Below are 19,780 nucleotides of genomic sequence, written 5' to 3' on the forward strand. Positions count from 1 at the left end.
CAAGAAGCTCCGGTTATCGCCTTTAATTGATTATGCTAGTGGGGAGTGGATGGTCCGAGTGGAAGCAGAATTTGAAGGAACCGACCAAGGTGGATGCTGCGCGCCGTCGCGCATCCCGAATCGCTGAGCTGAGTGAGTATGAGATTAGCTCCTGGCACAATGCTCTGCCTTAAGCATGTCTGTCAGCATGTGAGAAATTCTCATATATATACATCATTAGATTCTAGATGTTTTGCTGACATACATTTGATTAGCCTTTTCACATTTTGCCATTTGATCATTGATTGGTCAGCTTTATACATAGCATTGTGCGATTTTTTCCTTTGTGTTGTTCACAGGCTCCGTTACCATAATTTCTAGTGGTCCTACATACAGTACAGCAGACACGTGTGCAACAGCCACAATGTCACTGCACTGCTTGGCTTTTGTGATTCGATGTCTAATCAACCGATTTATCAGATAACCTGGATGCGAGCAATATGTAAACGTTTATGTGTAGCCTACGTCGATGTCGTATGCTTAGCATTCAAGAGGCCTCTGTGAATCATGAAAGATAATTAACATTAGATTGATACAATGACTGTTTTCTGCCCCCCCCCCCCTTCAAAAAGGGGTAATGGGGGTATGTCTTTGTGGTGTGAGTTGCAAGCTGCTGACCTTAGGGACCAAGCAACACCGGCGTTGTGCGTTCATTTTCACTTTGATCTTGACATGTTTTTTAAAAATGCTTTAATTATGGAGGGAACCATAGACTAAGGGGTAAACGAATAGAGATCCCCAAGTTTAGTCAGACAGTGAATGAAACCACACACACACCACTGCATCGATTTGAACCTTTTTGGGGGTGGCATTCTTTGACAAATTCCTTGGCACTGCTATATTCGCCTTGCGTGATCTATCTGTTCACACCGTCTTCTCTGTCATGGCCAGTGTCATGGTGTGCCATGCCTGCTCGGTGTTTGGGCTCTAACCTGTTGTCTCCGGAACCACCGCAGTTTGAGCTGTCGGGGTTCTCGATGTTAAAACCCAGCCTATGAGAGTGTTGTGGTTGGTGCAGGCAAGGGCGCGAATCATTATACGGGCACATAGCAGACTTCTGGACTGATGGTTAGGAAGCGTTTAACACCCTTCTCTCTACGCACGCGTGTAGCCTACGTGTGTTGCTTACTTGTGGAGAATACATATGTCTGAGCCTGCTACAGGATCAAATGTATCAAAGGAGAAATGTGGTTTGGGATTAGCTTTTGTCAGCTGTATAAGGTGTAGACAAATTCATCTCAGTTGGAGTTCAGAGCCATGGAGGGGAGAAGAACCACAGGGCCAGTATATGAGCAGCTTCCTGTAGCCTATGAAGTCTTTATGGCACCCAATACTCACACACATGCAACTGAGAATGCTCTCAGTGACAATATTCTCCCTCACTCAGGGATAAAATGGTTCATCATTATTGCAAGCTAGTATTTGACCTCTTTCACATCATCACAGGATCATACATCTCTTTCTTTCTCTCACACATGCACACACACACACAGACCCATGGGTTTTGAATTGTGGGTAATTGTGCTCTGTGGTGTGTGTGTGTGTGTGACTGGAATGACTCAGATATAAGATGGGTCTGCTCTCTCCCAATTGATTGATCAGCATTGAAGCAGATGAGCTGCTTTGTTTGCTGTGGCCAGGGACAGTTCAGGACATACAGAGAATAGAGACAATGAAATGAAATCTGTTGGCATATGAGTGTGTGTGTGTGTGTGTATGTGTGTGTGTGTGTGTGTGTGTGTGTGTGTGTGTGTGTGTGTGTGTGTGTGTGTGTGTGTGTGTGTGTGTGTGTGTGTGTGTGTGTGTGTGCGTGCGTGCGTGCGTGCGTGCGTGCGTGCGTGCGTGCGTGTGTGTGAAAGGTTTTGATGATGTGATGGATAAGCAGATTACTGACCACCAGTAAAATGCCTTAATTTGGAATCATACTATGTCTCTAGGGGACATTCATCATGTGATCATGTTTTGGTGTATTGATTGACTGTATTGGTAAACAATAAGGCTGATCAATGGGAATTCTACTGGAACTTTAGGCTACCTAAAGTTTCCAGAAACATTCCCAGTTGGATGCACAGAGGTTTAGCCACTTAACACAATTACCTCTGTCCACTCACTGTTCTTGACACCTGAAAGAAGTGTCAGAACTGCCATTAGCAGTATTTTGGAGACCACATAATTGACTTGGAACCCCCAGAATGATTTTTACAAAGGTCTCTTTTTTGATACATGTATTCTCTTTGTGTGTATACTCCTTAGGGTAACCCTAGCCTACCAACTCTAAGGTGTTGCTGTTACTCCTCTATTTTTCTATGGATTATATTACTGGAGTATTGCATGCTTCGGTTGGTCTTTCATATTCGTTTTAAACTAAAGGAACATCCTGTAATAATTTATTTCCCTGTGCTCAACTGATAGCATAGAAATCACCCAGAGAGAGGTGGAGAGAGGGAGTGCTGACATATTTTAATTACTGGAGCCCTAGATTTGAGGCAGAGGAAGATCTGTTTGTATGGGCCTGGGGTTTATGAAGGATGTTCCAGTTACGTGCTTCTCCCTCCCTCCCTCCTCCCTCCCTCCCTCCCTCCCTCCCTCCCCCTCCCTCCTCCCTCCCTCCCTCCCCCTCCCTCCCTCCCTCCCTCCCTCCCTCCCTCCCCCTCCTCCCTCCCTCCCTCCCTCCCTCCCTGTCTGTCTGTCTGTCTGTCTGTCTGTCTGTCTGTCTGTCTGTCTGTCTGTCTGTCTGTCTGTCTGTCTGTCTGTCTGTCTGTCTGACTCCTTCCTTCTTGGCTATAACAAGCAAATCACATAATGTGAGTCTCTTACTAGGATAAAAATGATCTGGTGAATACATGAGTGTTTCTATGCCAAATAATTAGAAAATTATTAAGTTGTTGTATTGTTAGAAAAATATTTATGAGTGACTTTGTTTTGTTTTGTAGAGTGGGCCCTTTGCAATCGGCCATGAGGGGGTAATCTTTAGTCCATATGATGCTTAAGGGCTGATGGTAGGTTAACAAGCACAGCCACATTTTTAAGATTTCAATCCCAGTATCTTAAACCCCCAGATCCCGTCTTCACAAAACAGATGAGCATGGAGATACAGGCATAAATAGATAATGTAGGCATAGAGAGGTGTGTCAAAATACTCTAAAACTATCCTCTCAAGGACCCACAACATATGTCTTCACCTTAGCTCACTGATACCCCAACATCATGGCCAGTCACTACACTTACACCCAGGCAGGTAGGGCAGCACAAGGGGATGTCTAGAGTGAGGGTTATGGGGAAGGACCAGATTAGAAGAAGATTGAGCATTTGCAGTTAGCGGTTTAAATGCGTAGTAGAGTGCCATAGGATGAGGGGATTTTATCTGGCTGGGGAGAGGGTCTTTGTTTAGCAGAGGAGCCTCTGGTTGAGGGCCATTTGACTGCTTTGCTCGGAGTGCAACGTCCAATTGGTTCGTTTAGAGAAAGAGCTCTAGGGCCAGAGATTACACTGCAGTGCTGAGGCGTCATTCTGCCTAAGAACCTAGGGGAAACGCAAAGAGAGAGAGAAAGCGAGAGAGACTGGAAATGACAGCCTCTTCTCATCATCAGCTTTTCAGCTCCTTCAAGCACCTGCCACAGAACTCCTACTCACATGCTGAGGGCCTCTCTTTTTCTTCCTCACCTTCCTTCCAGCCCTACTCTGCTTCCTCTCCTCCTCTTGCCTTGCTCTTGCTCTCTACATCTGGGGTCTGTTCTCAATGTGATTTAGTTGTAGTTACACTGGAATCTGTCAGAATTGTGAATGAATAGAATGTCATTGTGGATCCATTTGGGTGTTTCAGGATATTCTGGTGAGAGTGTTACAAAATACATATTCTGGGTGAACTCTGGGGAGAGTGTTGACAGTTGAATTCTGGTGAGAAATGTTTGACATTTTATAATGTTACAGGTCTTTTCACCTCCTGCCTTTAACATTTAGGACACGTTTTACACACAGTATACGATATATAAGTACGTCCATTAAGTAGTAAGGTAACGCAGAAGTGTGATAAAGCATGTTTCCTGCCTCAATGTATTGTACGGTCATTGCCAAAAGAGCTGTATGTAAGGGTTGACAGTTGCTCTAGTGTAGCAAAATATATTTGATTAATAAATTATATTAACATATATCAACCAGGGATTTAATTGCCAGCGTTTGGGCTCTGTTGAAAGCACTCTGTGTCGTTCTTGTGAGAAAGCAGAAGACGGTTTGGATGAAACCATATTTTTGGAGGAATCAGAACATTGTCTCCCATATCATTTGCAATGTTGACATGTGCCCTAATAGCACTGTACAGACCACCATCACACCACACTGCAATGGTAAGGCTAAAGCTAATTTAACTGAGCTGTTTCAGCCATTTTGGATCACCACACTAGTATGCTAATGAGCTACAATACTAACCATGTTAGTGCATACCAAATTGGCTCATTGGTCCCATAGCCACTGAATTGATCTGACCACCATTGACACTCTTCTGGATAAAATGAAAACAAAGTATGTGCATTCCACTGATTATCTACTCCCAATCCCAAAGAGGATATAAGATAAATGCTTCAAAGATACAGTATCAACACTTGGCAGAATAATGCATACAGTGTCTGTTGGTGGTGATATTCCCTGTCAGAAATGTCCATATGTTGGGAATTTCCACATGTTGGGAACCCCCACACACCTCCCCACCTGTTTCCTCTATACTGGAACAGGATTCAGTGCAGAGCTCTCTGTTTGTAGGAGACAATTTACTATTATGTCAAATTGAAGAGATGGTTGAGAGATAGGGATGCCAGACAGAGAGGGGAGAAAATGGTGTGTTTGTGTGTGAGGGAGAGAGAGAGAAGGAAATAGGAGTAACCTAGTAGGAGTTAATTGAAGAGGGGAAAAGCACCTGTGAAACTGGACATACTGTTCCTACTAATGATCTAGCAGCTGGTCTGAACCAGTATTCGAGAGGAGATGGGGGTAGTGGGGCCTAAAACAATGTTATACTGTTAACAAGGACAGCAAGGCATAATATACTGTACCTCAGCATGCTGTGTGTCCTAAGGATTTAAATGTCAAATGTTTTTCATGCCATGTTATGGCACTCCATAGTTAGCATTAATATATTCAGAAGCACAGATGTCCCAATAGCCACATGCAGAGGCAAAGTTGATCCTCTCCTCTTTCCTTCCATGTACTAATTGAGACCGTACCTACTCAGCCTCAACTGTTGGTCAACAAGAGGCTATGATATGCTCTGGGGAAGTCATGGAAGTTGAGGGTATAGAGACTTTGGACTCTACTGTAGACCAGAGTGGGATGAGTCATATGAATCCCATCGTTTGAAGAGCGTTACAGTATATTCTCCAATGAATATACATGCCAGAAGAGGTTTGGGAACCTGTTTCAAAATAGGCTAGTACCTTGATGGTTGCTGGTTCAAACCATTGGGGCGGCAGCGTAGCTTAGTGGTTAGAGTGTTGGACTAGTAACCGGAAGGTTGCGAGTTCAAACCCCGAGCTGACAAGGTATAAATCTGTCATTCTACCCCTGAACAGGCAGTTAACCCACTGTTCCCAGGCCGTCATTGAAAATAAGAATGTGTTCTTAACTGGCTTGCCTGGTTAAATAAAGGTTTTAAAAAAAAAATTGGTGGTGAATATTTTTGCTTCTGTAAATGTGTAGTTCAATAAGTAAATCATTCGTAAACCTTGAAGAGTGTCCCAGGACAGTTATATCAGAAACACATCTGCATATCTGATGTCCCTTGGAGATTTGGAGGGCATCATTAAACAATCCTGATAAGAACTTGTCCTCATTGTTTGAACCAAACTGCCTACCTAAAACATCTCCTTTCACTGAGAGAGGAAAAAGCTTGGAGGACCAAAAAAAATCTAAGAAAACATTGTTTCCTCTGTTCTCTGTTTTCTCTTTGGTTTTGGAATAAGATAACAATGTGGGCCTCCTCTCTCTGTTCCTGTGTCTGTCTGTATTGCAGTAATTTTATCTTCGCTGTGACTCATTGACTCCGCAATACTTACAGTGTTTTGAACAAATGATTAAACACTTTGGAAAACTATGATAATTACAGAGGTGAAGAATTATATTACACTTAAACAAACAAATATATCAGAATATCTTCAACTGGTGTCTCAGGGATGATTGATATCTGTGTGTGGAGGAAAGTTCCTGGTAAGGATGGTCCCTGTGTAGACTGAAGACTAAGTGTATGGTTTAGACTACACTGTGTTCGTGTCAAGGACATAAGTCCAGCACAAATTTGAATCTGGATATGAACTCCATTGCTGGGACTGATATTCATCTAGAACTATGGGCTCTTTGGACACTACAGGTTAGCGACCTGATGTTTTTAGATCTGACAGAAAGCAAAGAGAAAAAAATGGCACAAATCCTTAACAAGCCCAAATGAAGATAAAGAGGCCAGAGGGTAAATGACAGTCAATGGAGGGGAAGAGAGACAGAAAAGAGAAGGACAAAGAAAATGAGTGGCAGAAATGCTGTGGTTGACCTTTTTGTATATTCCTGTCTTCCTTTTGTTTGTTTTTGGTGCAACTATAGCAATAGAAGCAACTGTTGTGTGTCATAACATGTTCTCCATTTATTTGAATTATATGTTTGCCCCAATCCCCATTTTAATTCTGTGTTCTTAAATAAGACCAGCTGATCTGTATGACAAACAACCCATCTCTTTCCTCTCCTTCTCCATCTCGGCAGATCCCAGGGAGGTTGTGGTCTGCATGTGTGTGGTGAGTGTGTGGTTGTGAGAGAGAGAGCGCCAGCGCTCCCACATGGCCTCCATGCAGGACGGGCTGAACTTCACGTCTCCTACCTACGGCAAGGTCCTGCTGCTGGGTGCCATCGCTGCTGCCTCAGCCTTCATCGTCACCATCCTCATCGTGGTGCTCTGTGTGGGCTGCCAGAGGTGAGATGAGTTAATGTGCATGACCATGTGCACACATGGATATACACACATTTATAAGTAACAGAGTTAAAGAACATACTGTAAACTCACTCCACAGCTAGTTTGTAATTTTGCAGATGGAGCTATCGAATTAGATATCTTTTGATAGTTTAAACGGTCGGTACGTTGTCAAGGAGGGTGGTTACGTGTGCTAGCAAGGCAGAGGTCCTGGGTTCGAGCCTCTCATTGTGAGCCAAATCAGGAGGAAGTGGTACTCGCTTAGCAAGCAGCGTGACGTCCGTAACACCTGTACGAATGCACGTTCACACGCACGGACACAGCTGTTTGCATGTTTATAATACATTAACTGTTGTTACGGACACAGCTGTTTGCATGTTTATAATACATTAACTGTTGTGTTTAATATAGGAAGGGAAAGACGCATAATGTCTCCAGTGAAAGTGGGAAACACAGGTTGATGGACATGGTGAGTCGTAGAGATCACTCCAATAACCACATTTAACATTTTACTTTAGTAAAACATGGATACATTTAGCATTCACAAGCAATTGATAAAAAACATTTGTCTGTTTATGTGTTGTTAGAGTATACTCAGGCAGTCAAAGCTGCGTTCCATCAGCAAGTCGGACGGTGAGATGAACAAGCTAAACTGCAATGGCAAAAGTGAGTAGAACTCTTAGACATAAGAGTGTCACTGTTCAGTTTAGTTTGTAGAAATATTCACCACATAACAAACACTGATCCTTACCACTTTTACAAGGCTTTTTTTCATATACTGTAGGTGAAAGAATGCCAACCTTTCTGGTTTCCATGTGTCCTGCAGAGTCATCTAAAAAGAACCGTCCGTCTAGCATGGACCTCCTGCCCAGCCGCCGGTCCAACTCCGACCTCCGGTCAGGGGGAAGGACGCTACCCCAGATCCCCTCTGGCACCGGAGAGGACGGGGAGCACACCTACTCTGAGGTAGGTCAACGCTCCTCCCCGAAGCGTGGCCCTGATAACAACCTCTACGCCATAGTGGGCAGGGCCGGAGAGACCGACACCCCAGCCCCTCCGGCCGTTCCAGCCAACACCCCTGCCCCCCCTGATCTAGACGGGGATGGGTTGAATGAACCGCTCCCCGAGCCTGAGCCCATGCCCCAGGCTATGGCTCATCCGCAACCCCCGGAGACGACTGCAGAGTACGCCTGCGTCCGGAAGCTCCGGAAGGTGGACAAGGCTGTCCCCCAGAAGAGAGACAGCGGGACCGATATGGGGGAGGCACCGCTGCCGCCTCCCCGCCACGCCCCACCATCACACCCTGCCCCGCCTCCGCCACACCCTCACAGCATGAAGATGCCCCGGAAAAACGTGGATGCTTTCAAGCTGCCCACCTTTCCCAAGGTTGGTAGAGAAATGGCTGATGGTACAGAATGATAAAGATAAAGTTTGTTCATGTAGGAAGTCCTTGCCAAAGTCAGACCTTGTGACGAAGGCAATGTGTTCAGAAATGTTGATTCATTTCATTGCATTTTTCTGCCTATTTGTACGTGTCTTTGCAGTTCCCTACATGTATTACTAAAGGCTGTATTTGTGTGTGTTTATGTGTTTTGTATATAGAGCATTGAAAGTCGATTTCTCCTGATGCCTCTTTGTAGCTCAAGCAATTCTGTTAAGAGCTACACATTTAATTGTAATGTTTAGAGCCAAATGAAATGCATTTATATGTCTGTTTGCACACATTTCCTCTCTCAAGGCCCATTTTAAAACCTCTTAAGAATCGGACGCTTTTTTAAAATCTTCGCCTAAAATGACATACCTGAAGCAAGGATATGATATTCTTGATACCATTTGAAAGGAAACACTTTGAAGTTTGTGGAAATGTGAAATGAATGTAGGATAATATAACACATTAGATTTGGTAAAAGATAATACGAACACAAAAATATGTGTTTTCTATTTAAAAGAAATCTTCATTATCTTTGAAATTCAAGAGAAAGGCTATATATCCAGATAGGAGTTTGTGTAATTTAGATATTGGCCACCAGATGACAGCAGTGTGTGTGCAAAGTTTCAGACTGATCCAGTGAAGCATTACATTACTACACTATATATTTTATCAAGTTTGCCCAAATGTGCCCGAATTGGTCAATTGATACATTTTCAAGTACATAACTACAGAGAACATACAACAATGCTATGATAATAAAAATTTTAAGTTTACACACATCCAGGAATGTCAAACATGATGGATAATTACCTTCCCTACAGAAAAAACACTAACCTTCACACATCTACAGTTGAAGTTTACATAAACTAGTTTTAATGACTCCAACCTAAGTGTTTCAACCACTTCACAAATTTCTTGTTAACAAACTACAGTTCTGGGAAAGTCAGTTAGGACATCTACTTTGTGCATGACACAAGTCCTTTTTCCAACAATTGTTTACAGACAGATTATTTCACTGTGTCACAATTCCAGTGGGTCAGAAGTTTACAAACACTAAATTGACTGTGCCTTTAGACAGCTTGGAAAATTACAGGAAATTATGTCATGGCTTTAGAAGCTTCTGATAGGATAATTGACATCATTTGAGTCAATTGGAGGTCTACCTGTGGATGTATTTCAAAGCTTACCTTCAAACTCAGTCCCTCTTTGCTTGACATCATGGGAAAATCAAAAGAAATCAGCCAAGACCTCAGAAAAAAAATGTATACCTCCACAAGTCTGGTTCATCATTGTGAGCAATTTCCAAACGTCTGAAGGTACCACATTCTATCTGTACAAACAATAGTACGCAAGTATAAACACCATGGGACCATGCAGCCGTCATAGTGCTCAGGAAAGAGATGCATTCTGTCTCCTAGATATGAACGTACTTTGGTGCGAACAGTGCAAATCAATCCCAGAACAACAGCAAAGGATCTTGTGAAGATGCTGGAGGAAACGGGTACAAATGTATCTATATCCACATTAAAACGAGTCCTATATAGACATAACCTGAAAGGCCGCTCAGCAAGGAAGAAGCCACTGCTCCAAAACCGCCATAAAAAAGCCAGACTACGGTTTACAACTGCACATGGGGACAAATATTGTACTTTTTGGAGAAATGTCCTCTTGTCTGATGAAACAAAAATATAACTTTTTGGCCATAATGACCATCGTTATGTTTGGAGGAAAAAAGGGGATTCTTGCAAGCCGAAGAACACCATCCCAACTGTGAAGTACGGGGGTGGCAGCATCATGTTGTGGGGGTGCTTTGCTGCTGGAGGGACTGGTGCACTTCACAAAATGGCATAATGAGGAAGGAAAATGATGTGGATATATTGAAGCGACATCTCAAGACATCAGTCAGGATGTTTGTCATCAGTCAGGATGTTTGTAAAATACTAACTGAGTGTATGTAAACTTCTGCCAATGGGTCTTCAAATGGACAATGACCCCAAGCACAATAAGTACATTATTTACCTTCAGAGGTGAATGTATCAAACCAGCTGTGATAAAAGTGTTTTGTTGTTGTGCACTCCCCTCAAACAATAGAATTGTATTTTTTCACTGTAATAGCTATTGTAAATTGCACTGGTGTAAAGTACTTTAGTAACAATACTTTAAAGTACTACTTAAGTATTTTCGGGGGGTATCTGTACTTTACTTTACTATTTATATTTTTGACAACTTTTACTTTTACTTTACGACATTCCTTAAGAAAATATTGTACTTTTTACTCCATACATTTTCCGTGACACCCAAAAGTACTCCTTACATTTTGAAATCTTAGAAGGACAGAAAAATTGTCAAAATCACGCACTTATCAACAGAAGATCCCTGGTCATCCTTACTGTCTCTGATCTGGCGGACTCAGTAAACGCACATGCTTCGTTTGTAAATTATGTCTGAATGTTGGAGTGTGCCCATGGCTGTCCTAAATGGTGCCGTCTACTTTGCTTGATATAATGAATTTAAAATGATTTATAATTTGACTCTTGATACTTAAGTATATTTTAGCAGTTGACTTTGACTTTTTATACTTAAGTATATTTTAAACCAAATACTTTTAGACTTTTACTCAAATATAATTTTACTGGGTGACTTATATATCTTACTTGAGTCATTTTATATTGAGGTATCTTTACTTTTACTCAAGTATGACAATTAGGTACTTTTTCCACCACTGGTAAATTGGACACTGCAGTTCGACTAACAAGAATTTAAGCTTTCTGCCCATATAAGACATGTCTATGTCCTGGAAAGTTGGCTTTTACTTACAACGTCATTCTAGTCACATTAGCGCGCGTTAGCAACAACCGTCCCGGTTTAGGGACACCAATCCCGTAGAGGTTTAATGGACTGACTTGTATACTCCTGGGGGAGCAAAAAATGATTTTGAACAGTAAGCCTGAAACATTACTTTTCATTTCAGTCCACCAAGTATTATACAAAAGCATTGTTTTATTTGTTTTATTCTTGTGTTTCCTCTTAATCATATGTGAAGTTGACAACCCATTCATCCTGTTCTCTGATTGGCTGGCAGGAGGCAGTGTTCATGGGTAATGGAGAGCAGTACATATGGAAGCCTCCAGAGGATGATGACATCACCATGCTCCAAAACAAACCATTAGGCCCTCTGAGTCCTCACAGTGGAGAGAACATACAGCCTTCCACTGCTATGGTGAGTATGTATGTCATTACAAAGTACTGTATGTGTGTATGGTGTTTATCAGTTTGATTTGTACTGACGGTTGTCCTGTGCTGTGTGGTTTACAGGTTGCAGAGATGTACTCCAAGGTATGCAAACCAGGCAAGAAGAAGAGAACTGTTCCTGGGTCTCCTCCAGCAAACATTGGCTTCCGGACCTTGGGGCGTGGTGACCGGGACCGGGAGCGAGATGGGGGATTCAGTGTGGTGGTCAAGCCACAGACCTGGGCCCCGCAAGAGGGGAAACCCGTCGGAGGAGCCTCTGCCACTCTGGAAGACCACTGTTATGAGTCCATCGAGACGGGGGAGGAGTGCGACCCCACTTATGAGCCTATGGAAGGTGGTGGTGGTTGGAAGCGAGTTGGAGGAACCGAACGGCCTCCAAACACCTGCGCCACACTCAGGCCCAGGAGGAAGAAATCCCATCAGCCCTTGCAGCAGCAGCAGCCTCCCCCGCCGCCGCCCACACAGCAGACCCCCAAGTTACAGCACCTTCCAGCCAAAGCCCTGCTGCTGCCCGGGAGAACCTGTACGAGAGCATTGGGGAACTGAAGCAGGGCGGAACTGCCAACTCCAGCACCACTACCATCTTCACCTTCAACGACGGCATGGAGATGTATGTCACTGGGCTCTAAGGCTGTGACCTATCTGACCTCTTACCTCCTTCCCAGCAAAAAGAAGACCACGGTTGGGAAGAGCTGGTTGAGCCCCTCTCATGCTCACTCACACATACTGTCTACATTACAGTCATAAATTCCTGCCTTTCAGAGCCTAGGGCAAAGGGTTGGTCAGTGGTTAACGGGCTGAAGAGAATGTCCTTTGCTGGGTCAAACCCCTATCTTGAATCCAAAGGTAGTGATGAGAAATGAGCACAAAACTATTACAGAGAAATCTGTAGGATGGTAGCACTATTTTAACAATGTGCACAGCACAATTAGAGGGAAAATTGCCTAAATTCTTCCCCCATTTTAGTGGGTAAAAATCATAGAAATAAACTCAGCAAAAAAAGAAAAGTCATCACTGTCAACTCAAATCAAATCAAATCAAATGTATTTATATAGCCCTTCGTACATCAGTTGATATCTCAAAGTGCTGTACAGAAACTCAGCCTAAAATCCCAAACAGCAAGCAATGCAGGTGTAGAAGCACGGTGGCTAGGAAAAACTCCCTAGAAAGGCCAAAACCTAGGAAGAAACCTAGAGAGGAACCAGGCTATGTGGGGTGGCCAGTCCTCTTCTGGCTGTGCCGGGTGGAGATTATAACAGAACATGGCCAAGATGTTCAAATGTTCATAAATGACCAGCATGGTCAAATAATAGTAAGGCAGAACAGTTGAAACTGGAGCAGCAGCATGGCCAGGTGGACTGGGGACAGCAAGGAGTCATCATGTGAGGTAGTCCTGGGGCATAGTCCTAGGGCTCAGGTCCTCCGAGAGAGAGAAAGAAAGAAGGAGAGAATTAGAGAACGCACACTTAGATTCACACAGGACACCGAATAGGACAGGAGAAGTACTCCAGATATAACAAACTGACCCTAGCCCCCCGACACAAACTACTGCAGCATAAATACTGGAGGCTGAGACAGGAGGGGTCAGAAGAGACTGTGGCCCCATCCGAGGACACCCCCGGACAGGGCCAAACAGGAAGGATATAACCCCACCCACTTTGCCAAAGCACAGCCCCCACACCACTAGAGGGATATCTTCAACCACCAACTTACCATCCTGAGACAAGGCTGAGTATAGCCCACAAAGATCTCCGCCACGGCACAACCCAAGGGGGGGGCACCAACCCAGACAGGATGACCACAACAGTGAATCAACCCACTCAGGTGACGCACCCCCTGCAGGGACGGCATGAGAGAGCCCCAGTAAGCCAGTGACTCAGCCCCTGTAATAGGGTTAGAGGCAGAGAATCCCCGTGGAAAGAGGGGAACCGGCCAGGCAGAGACAGCAAGGGCGGTTCGTTGCTCCAGAGCCTTTCCGTTCACCTTCCCACTCCTGGGCCAGACTACACTCAATCATATGACCCACTGAAGAGATGAGTCTTCAGTAAAGACTTAAAGGTTGAGACCGAGTTTGCGTCTCTGACATGGGTAGGCAGACCGTTCCATAAAAATGGAGCTCTATAGGAGAAAGCCCTGCCTCCAGCTGTTTGCTTAGAAATTCTAGGGACAATTAGGAGGCTTGCGTCTTGTGACCGTAGCGTACGTGTAGGTATGTACGGCAGGACCAAATCAGAGAGATAGGTAGGAGCAAGCCCATGTAATGCTTTGTAGGTTAGCAGTAAAACCTTGAAATCAGCCCTTGCTTTGACAGGAATCCAGTGTAGAGAGGCTAGCACTGGAGTAATATGATCAAATTTTTTGGTTCTAGTCAGGATTCTAGCAGCCGTATTTAGCACTAACTGAAGTTTATTTAGTGCTTTATCCGGGTAGCCGGAAAGTAGAGCATTGCAGTAGTCTAACCTAGAAGTGACAAAAGCATGGATTAATTTTTTCTGCATCATTTTTGGACAGAAAGTTTCTGATTTTTGTAATATTATGTAGATGGAAAAAAAGCTGTCCTCGAAATGGTCTTGATATGTTCTTCAAAAGAGAGATCAGGGTCCAGAGTAACGCCGAGGTCCTTCACAGTTTTATTTGAGACGACTGTACAACCATTTAGATTAATTGTCAGATTCAACAGAAGATCTCTTTGTTTCTTGGGACCTAGAACAAGCATCTCTGTTTTGTCCGACTTTAATAGTAGAAAGTTTGCAGCCATCCACTTCCTTATGTCTGAAACACATGCTTCTAGCGAGGGCAATTTTGGGGCTTCACCATGTTTCATTGAAATGTACAGCTGTGTGTCATCCGCATAGCAGTGAAAGTTAACATTATGTTTTCGAATAACATCCCCAAGAGGTAAAATGTATAGTGAAAACAATAGTGGTCCTAAAACGGAACCTTGAGGAACACCGAAATTTACAGTTGATTTGTCTGAGGACAAACCATTCACAGAGACAAACTGATATCTTTCCGACAGATAAGATCTAAACCAGGCCAGAACATGTCCGCGTAGACCAATTTGGGTTTCCAATCTCTCCAAAAGAATGTGGTGATCGATGGTATCAAAAGCAGCACTAAGGTCTAGGAGCACGAGGACAGATGCAGAGCCTCGGTCCAATGCCATTAAAATGTCATTTACCACCTTCACAAGTGCCGTCTCAGTGCTATGATGGGGTCTAAAACCAGACTGAAGCATTTCGTATACATTGTTTGTCTTCAGGAAGGCAGTGAGTTGCTGCGCAACAGCCTTCTCTAAAATTTTGGAGAGGAATGGAAGATTCGATATAGGCTGATAGTTTTTATATTTTCTGGGTCAAGATTTGGCTTTTTCAAGAGAGGCTTTATTACTGCCACTTTTAGTGAGTTTGGTACACATCCAGTGGATAGAGAGCCGTTTATTATGTTCAACATAGGAGGGCCAAGCACAGGAAGCAGCTCTTTCAGTAGTTTAGTTGGAATAGGGTATGCAGTATGCAGCTTGAAGGTTTAGAGGCCATGATTATTTTCATCATTGTGTCAAGAGATATAGTACTAAAACACTTGAGCGTCTCTCTTGATCCTAGGTCCTGGCAGAGTTGTGCAGACTCAGGACAACTGAGGTTTGGAGGAATACGCAGGTTTAAAGAGGAGCCCGTAATTTGCTTTCTAATAATCATAATCTTTTCCTCAAAGAAGTTCATGAATTTATCACTGCTAAAGTGAAAGTCATCCTCTCTTGGGGAATGCTGCTTTTTAGTTAGCTTTGCGACAGTATCAAAAGGAATTTCGGATTGTTCTTATTTTCCTCAATTAAGTTAGAAAAATAGGATGATCGAGCAGCAGTAAGGGCTCTTCGGTACTGCACGGTACTGTCTTTCCAAGCTAGTCGGAAGACTTCCAGTTTGGTGTGGCGCCATTTCCGTTCCAAATTTCTGGAAGCTTGCTTCAGAGCTCGGGTATTTACTTTGTACCAGGGAGCTAGTTTCTTATGAGAAATGTTTTTAGTTTTTAGGGTGCAACTGCATCTAGGGTATTGCGCAAGGTTAAATCGAGATCCTCAGTAAGGTGGTTAACTGATTTTTGTCCTCTGGCGTCCTTGGGTAGGCAGAGGGAGTCTGGAAGGGCATCAAGGAATCTTTGTGTTGTCTGTGAATTTATAGCACGACTTTTGATGGTCCTTGGTTGGGGTCTGAGCAGATTATTTGTTGCAATTGCAAACGTAATAAAATGGTGGTCCGATAGTCCAGGATTATGAGGAAAAACATTAAGATCCACATCATTTATTCCATGGGACAAAACTTGGTCAGCGTATGACTGTGACAGTGAGTGGGTCCAGAGACATGTTGGACAAAACCCACTGAGTCGATGATGGCTCCGAAAGCCTTTTGGAGTGGGTCTGTGGACTTTTCCATGTGAATATTAAAGTCACCAAAGATTAGAATATTATCTGCTATGACTACAAGGTCCGATAGGAATTCAGGAACTCAGTGAGAAACGCTGTATATGGCCCAGGAGGCCTGTAAACAGTAGCTATAAAAAGTGATTGAGTAGGCTGCATAGATTTCATGACTAGAAGCTCAAAAGACGAAAACTTCTTTTTTTTTTTTTTGTAAATTGAAATTTGCTATCGTAAATGCTAGCAACACCTCCGCCTTTGCGGGATGCACGGGGATATGGTCACTAGTGTAGCCAGGAGGTGAGGCCTCATTTAAAACAGTAAATTCATCAGGCTTAAGCCATGTTTCAGTCAGGCCAATCACATCAAGATTATGATCAGTGATTAGTTCATTGACTATAATTGCCTTTGAAGTAAGGGATCTAACATTAAGTAGCCCTATTTTGAGATGTGAGGTATCATGATCTCTTTCAGTAATGAAATGGAGGTGGTCTTTATCCTAGTGAGATTGCTAAGGCGAACACCGCAATGTTTAGTTTTGCCCAACCTAGGTCGAGGCACAGACACGGTCTCAATGGTGATAGCTGAGCTGACTACACTGACTGTGCTAGTGGCAGACTCCACTATGCTGGCAGGCTGGCTAACAGCCTGCTGCCTGGCCTGCACCCTATTTCATTGTGGAGCTAGAGGAGTTAGAGCCCTGTCTATATGTCTCTGCGTATGTCAACTGCGTTTATTTTCTGCCAACTTAACATGTGTAAATACTTGTATGAACATAACAAGATTCAACAACTGAGACATAAACTGAACAAGTTCCACAGACATGTGACTAACATAAATTGAATAATGTGTCCCTGTGCATGGGGGGTCAGTATCTGGTGTGGCCACCAGCTGCATTAAGTATTGCAGTGCATCTCCTCCTCATGGACTGCACCAGATTTGCCAGTTCTTGCAGTGAGATGTTACCCCACTCTTCCACCAAGGCACCTGCACGTTCCCGGACATTTCTGGGGGAATGGCCCTAGTCCTCACCCTCCGATCCAACAGGTCCCAGATGTGCTCAATGGGATTGAGATCCGGGCTCTTCACTGGCCATGGCAAAACACTGACATTCCTGTCTTGCAGGAAATCATTCACAGAACGATCAGGATGAGCCTGCAGGAAGGGTACCACATGAGGGAGGAGGATGTCCTCCCTGCAACGCACAGCGTTGAGATTGCCTGCAATGACAACAATCTCAGTCTGATGATGCTGTGACACACCGCCCCAGACCATGACGGACCCTCCACCTCCAAATCGATCCTGCTCCAGAGTACAGACCTCGGTGTAACGCTCATTCCTTCGACGATAAACGCGAATCCAACCATCACCCCTGGTGAAACAAAACCACGACTTGTCAGTGAAGAGCACTTTTTGCCAGTCCTGTCTGGTCCAGCGATGGTGTGCCCATAGGTGACATTGTTGCCGGTGATGTCTGGTGAAGACCTGCCTTTACAACAGGCCTACAAGCCCTCAGTCCAGCCTCTCTCAGCCTATTGCGGACAGTCTGAGCACTGATGGAGGGATTGTGCGTTCCTGGTGTAACTCGGGCAGTTGTTGTTGCCATCTTGTACCTGTCCTGCAGGTGTGATGTTCGGATGTACCGATCCTGTGCAGGTGTTGTTACACGTGGTCTGCCACTGCGAGGACGATCAGCTGTCCGTCCTGTCTCCCTGTAGCGCTGTCTTAGACGTCTCACAGTCCGGACATTGCAATTTGTTGCCCTGGCCACATCTGCAGTCCTCATGCCTCCGTGCAGCATGCCTAAGGCACGCTCACGTAGATGAGCAGGGACCCTGGGCTTCTTTCTTTTGGTGTTTTTCAGAGTCAGTAGAAAGGCCTCTTTAGTGTCCTAAGTTTTCATAAAGGTGACCTTAATTGCCTAGTGTTAGTGTCTTAACAACTGTTCCACAGGTGCATGTTCATTAATTGTTTATGGTTCATTGAACAAGCATGGGAAACAGTGTTTAAACCCTATACAATGAAGATCTGTGAAGTTATTTGGATTTTTACAAATTATCTTTGAAAGACAGGGTCCTGAAAAAGGTATGTTTCTTTTTTTGCTGAGTTCATAATTCATTGCCATGGTTAAAACAGTGTTATTGTACTGGCAATCCTGGAGCCCTAGTTTACGAACGAGCACAACTTTCAGTTTTCTCTCTATGTAGCACTTAGTCTGTTTATGGCAGACCTTTCCCCCAAGTTGGTCGATGTGTGATTCAGGAAGGAATTAAAATAATAATATAAAATACATTAATATTAATCAACAGACTTGAAAGCTCAGGGACAAAGAGTCAAATGAGAGAATAATTAACTAAATTGCAAAAATGTTGGCATTCTTCCTAAAGAAAAAATAATAATTTTGACCATATTCACAGATAAAAATACCAGATATTTTTCCCTTTTCATTTGTTACATATCACATGGACTGTCTCCACTACCATCTGTAAATTAAGTATTTTACTTCAGTTTTACTGTTTTTACTTGCCAATCTTTTTCCTGCACTTTGCCTGCTTAATGTTGCATGCTAAAAAACACAAACAAAAATCAAGCACTGTCATGTGGTACCGAAGAACATTTTTTTAAATATATATTTTTTACTAATTGTTTAGTTGTTATGTTGCTTTGTTTCTCTTAGAGAGCACAATGTCATTTTAATTCAGGATAGCTTTGGCTACTAGGAATCTCTGGCAATCGTTACTGTCAAGTTGGTCACTGCCTGCGTCTTCAACACAGAGAGGAAAGGATACTACTATCTGAACCACAGGGGCCATATCAAGTCAGGGGCCATATCAACTCAAGGGGACATACTGTTGAAGTCTACACAAATGTAATAGCCCCATCCTCAGTCTCAAAACTGTGGCTCAATCAAGATACTGCTTCAGCCTCACGATGGTGATTTCACCCTCCTAAGCTTTGAACGCAGGTGGAGCATTCATTAACACTCTCTGTAGCGATCTCATCACTACACTGATGAACATTTTTATGTCCTCTCAATAGCCAGTGTGATCCTAAATGAAAATAAAAAAATTCAGCTGTGCAGTGACAACAAATGATAACGACACAACAGAGATATTGTAAAGGAGCGTATCTGAAGTATAACACAAAATGTAATCTCAACCTGGACACTAAAGAACTTCATTTGACCAAATATACCCAGCACATAATGTGGTTATTATTCTGTATGTTGATGCAATGTGTACGTGCGTATGTTACAAAAAGAGAAAGAATAATAAATATATAATTGGTGTCAAGAAATCTATCTTTTACTATTTATGTTTGGCTGTATTTTTGGAATGACTTATCTGGTGACAAAATTGCAAAGCAATGAAACAATGTGAATTTGGATGTTTTTGTTTAATTTTCCCAAGCAATTTAAGTTATGGTGTGTTATTTGAAAAGCCCAGCTAAGTTTTATGTGGCAGCTAATGTTGTGTGTTTGCTAATCAGACTACAGGGTCTTGTACTCGAAGCGTGTAATTAAGTGCTAAAAATGCAAAAGATTGTAATGTTTTATATCAAGATTACTATTCATGAAAATGTCAGTCAAGTTTATACTTTTGTAATAAAGTGGCACTTTGAAAAATTGTTTTCTCTAAGCTTCACTTAAATATATATATAATCTAAACATGTACCTCATGTGCATTTTATTAGACGG

At 43.2% G+C, this 19,780-nt stretch overlaps 1 protein-coding gene across 1 annotated transcript; it reads left to right on the top strand.

Moving 5' to 3' along the window:
* The first annotated feature begins 87 nt into the window (after positions 1 to 87).
* LOC127913249 (proteoglycan 4-like) lies at positions 88 to 12,430 on the top strand. Its single transcript, XM_052485102.1, has 7 exons — positions 88 to 132; positions 6,778 to 6,985; positions 7,394 to 7,451; positions 7,570 to 7,648; positions 7,809 to 8,368; positions 11,497 to 11,634; positions 11,730 to 12,430. Exons 2-7 carry the CDS (start codon positions 6,852 to 6,854, stop codon positions 12,210 to 12,212), a joined length of 1,452 nt encoding a protein of 483 aa, XP_052341062.1. The 5' UTR covers positions 88 to 132; positions 6,778 to 6,851; the 3' UTR covers positions 12,213 to 12,430.
* Positions 12,431 to 19,780: the final 7,350 nt, after the last annotated feature.

This window comes from Oncorhynchus keta, chromosome 28, assembly GCF_023373465.1.
Source record: "Oncorhynchus keta strain PuntledgeMale-10-30-2019 chromosome 28, Oket_V2, whole genome shotgun sequence".
Classification (NCBI taxonomy): Eukaryota; Metazoa; Chordata; class Actinopteri; order Salmoniformes; family Salmonidae; genus Oncorhynchus; species Oncorhynchus keta.

What these genes read in the sequence shown, in the direction of transcription:
- LOC127913249 (XM_052485102.1), top strand. Translation starts at nt 6,852, where the DNA reads ATGGCCTCCATGCAGGACGGGCTGAACTTCACGTCTCCTACCTACGGC. An exon ending in GCTAAACTGCAATGGCAAAA is followed by an intron (nt 7,649 to 7,808) that starts GTGAGTAGAACT and finishes TGTGTCCTGCAG; the next exon opens with AGTCATCTAAAAAGAACCGT. An exon ending in TACAGCCTTCCACTGCTATG is followed by an intron (nt 11,635 to 11,729) that starts GTGAGTATGTAT and finishes TGTGGTTTACAG; the next exon opens with GTTGCAGAGATGTACTCCAA.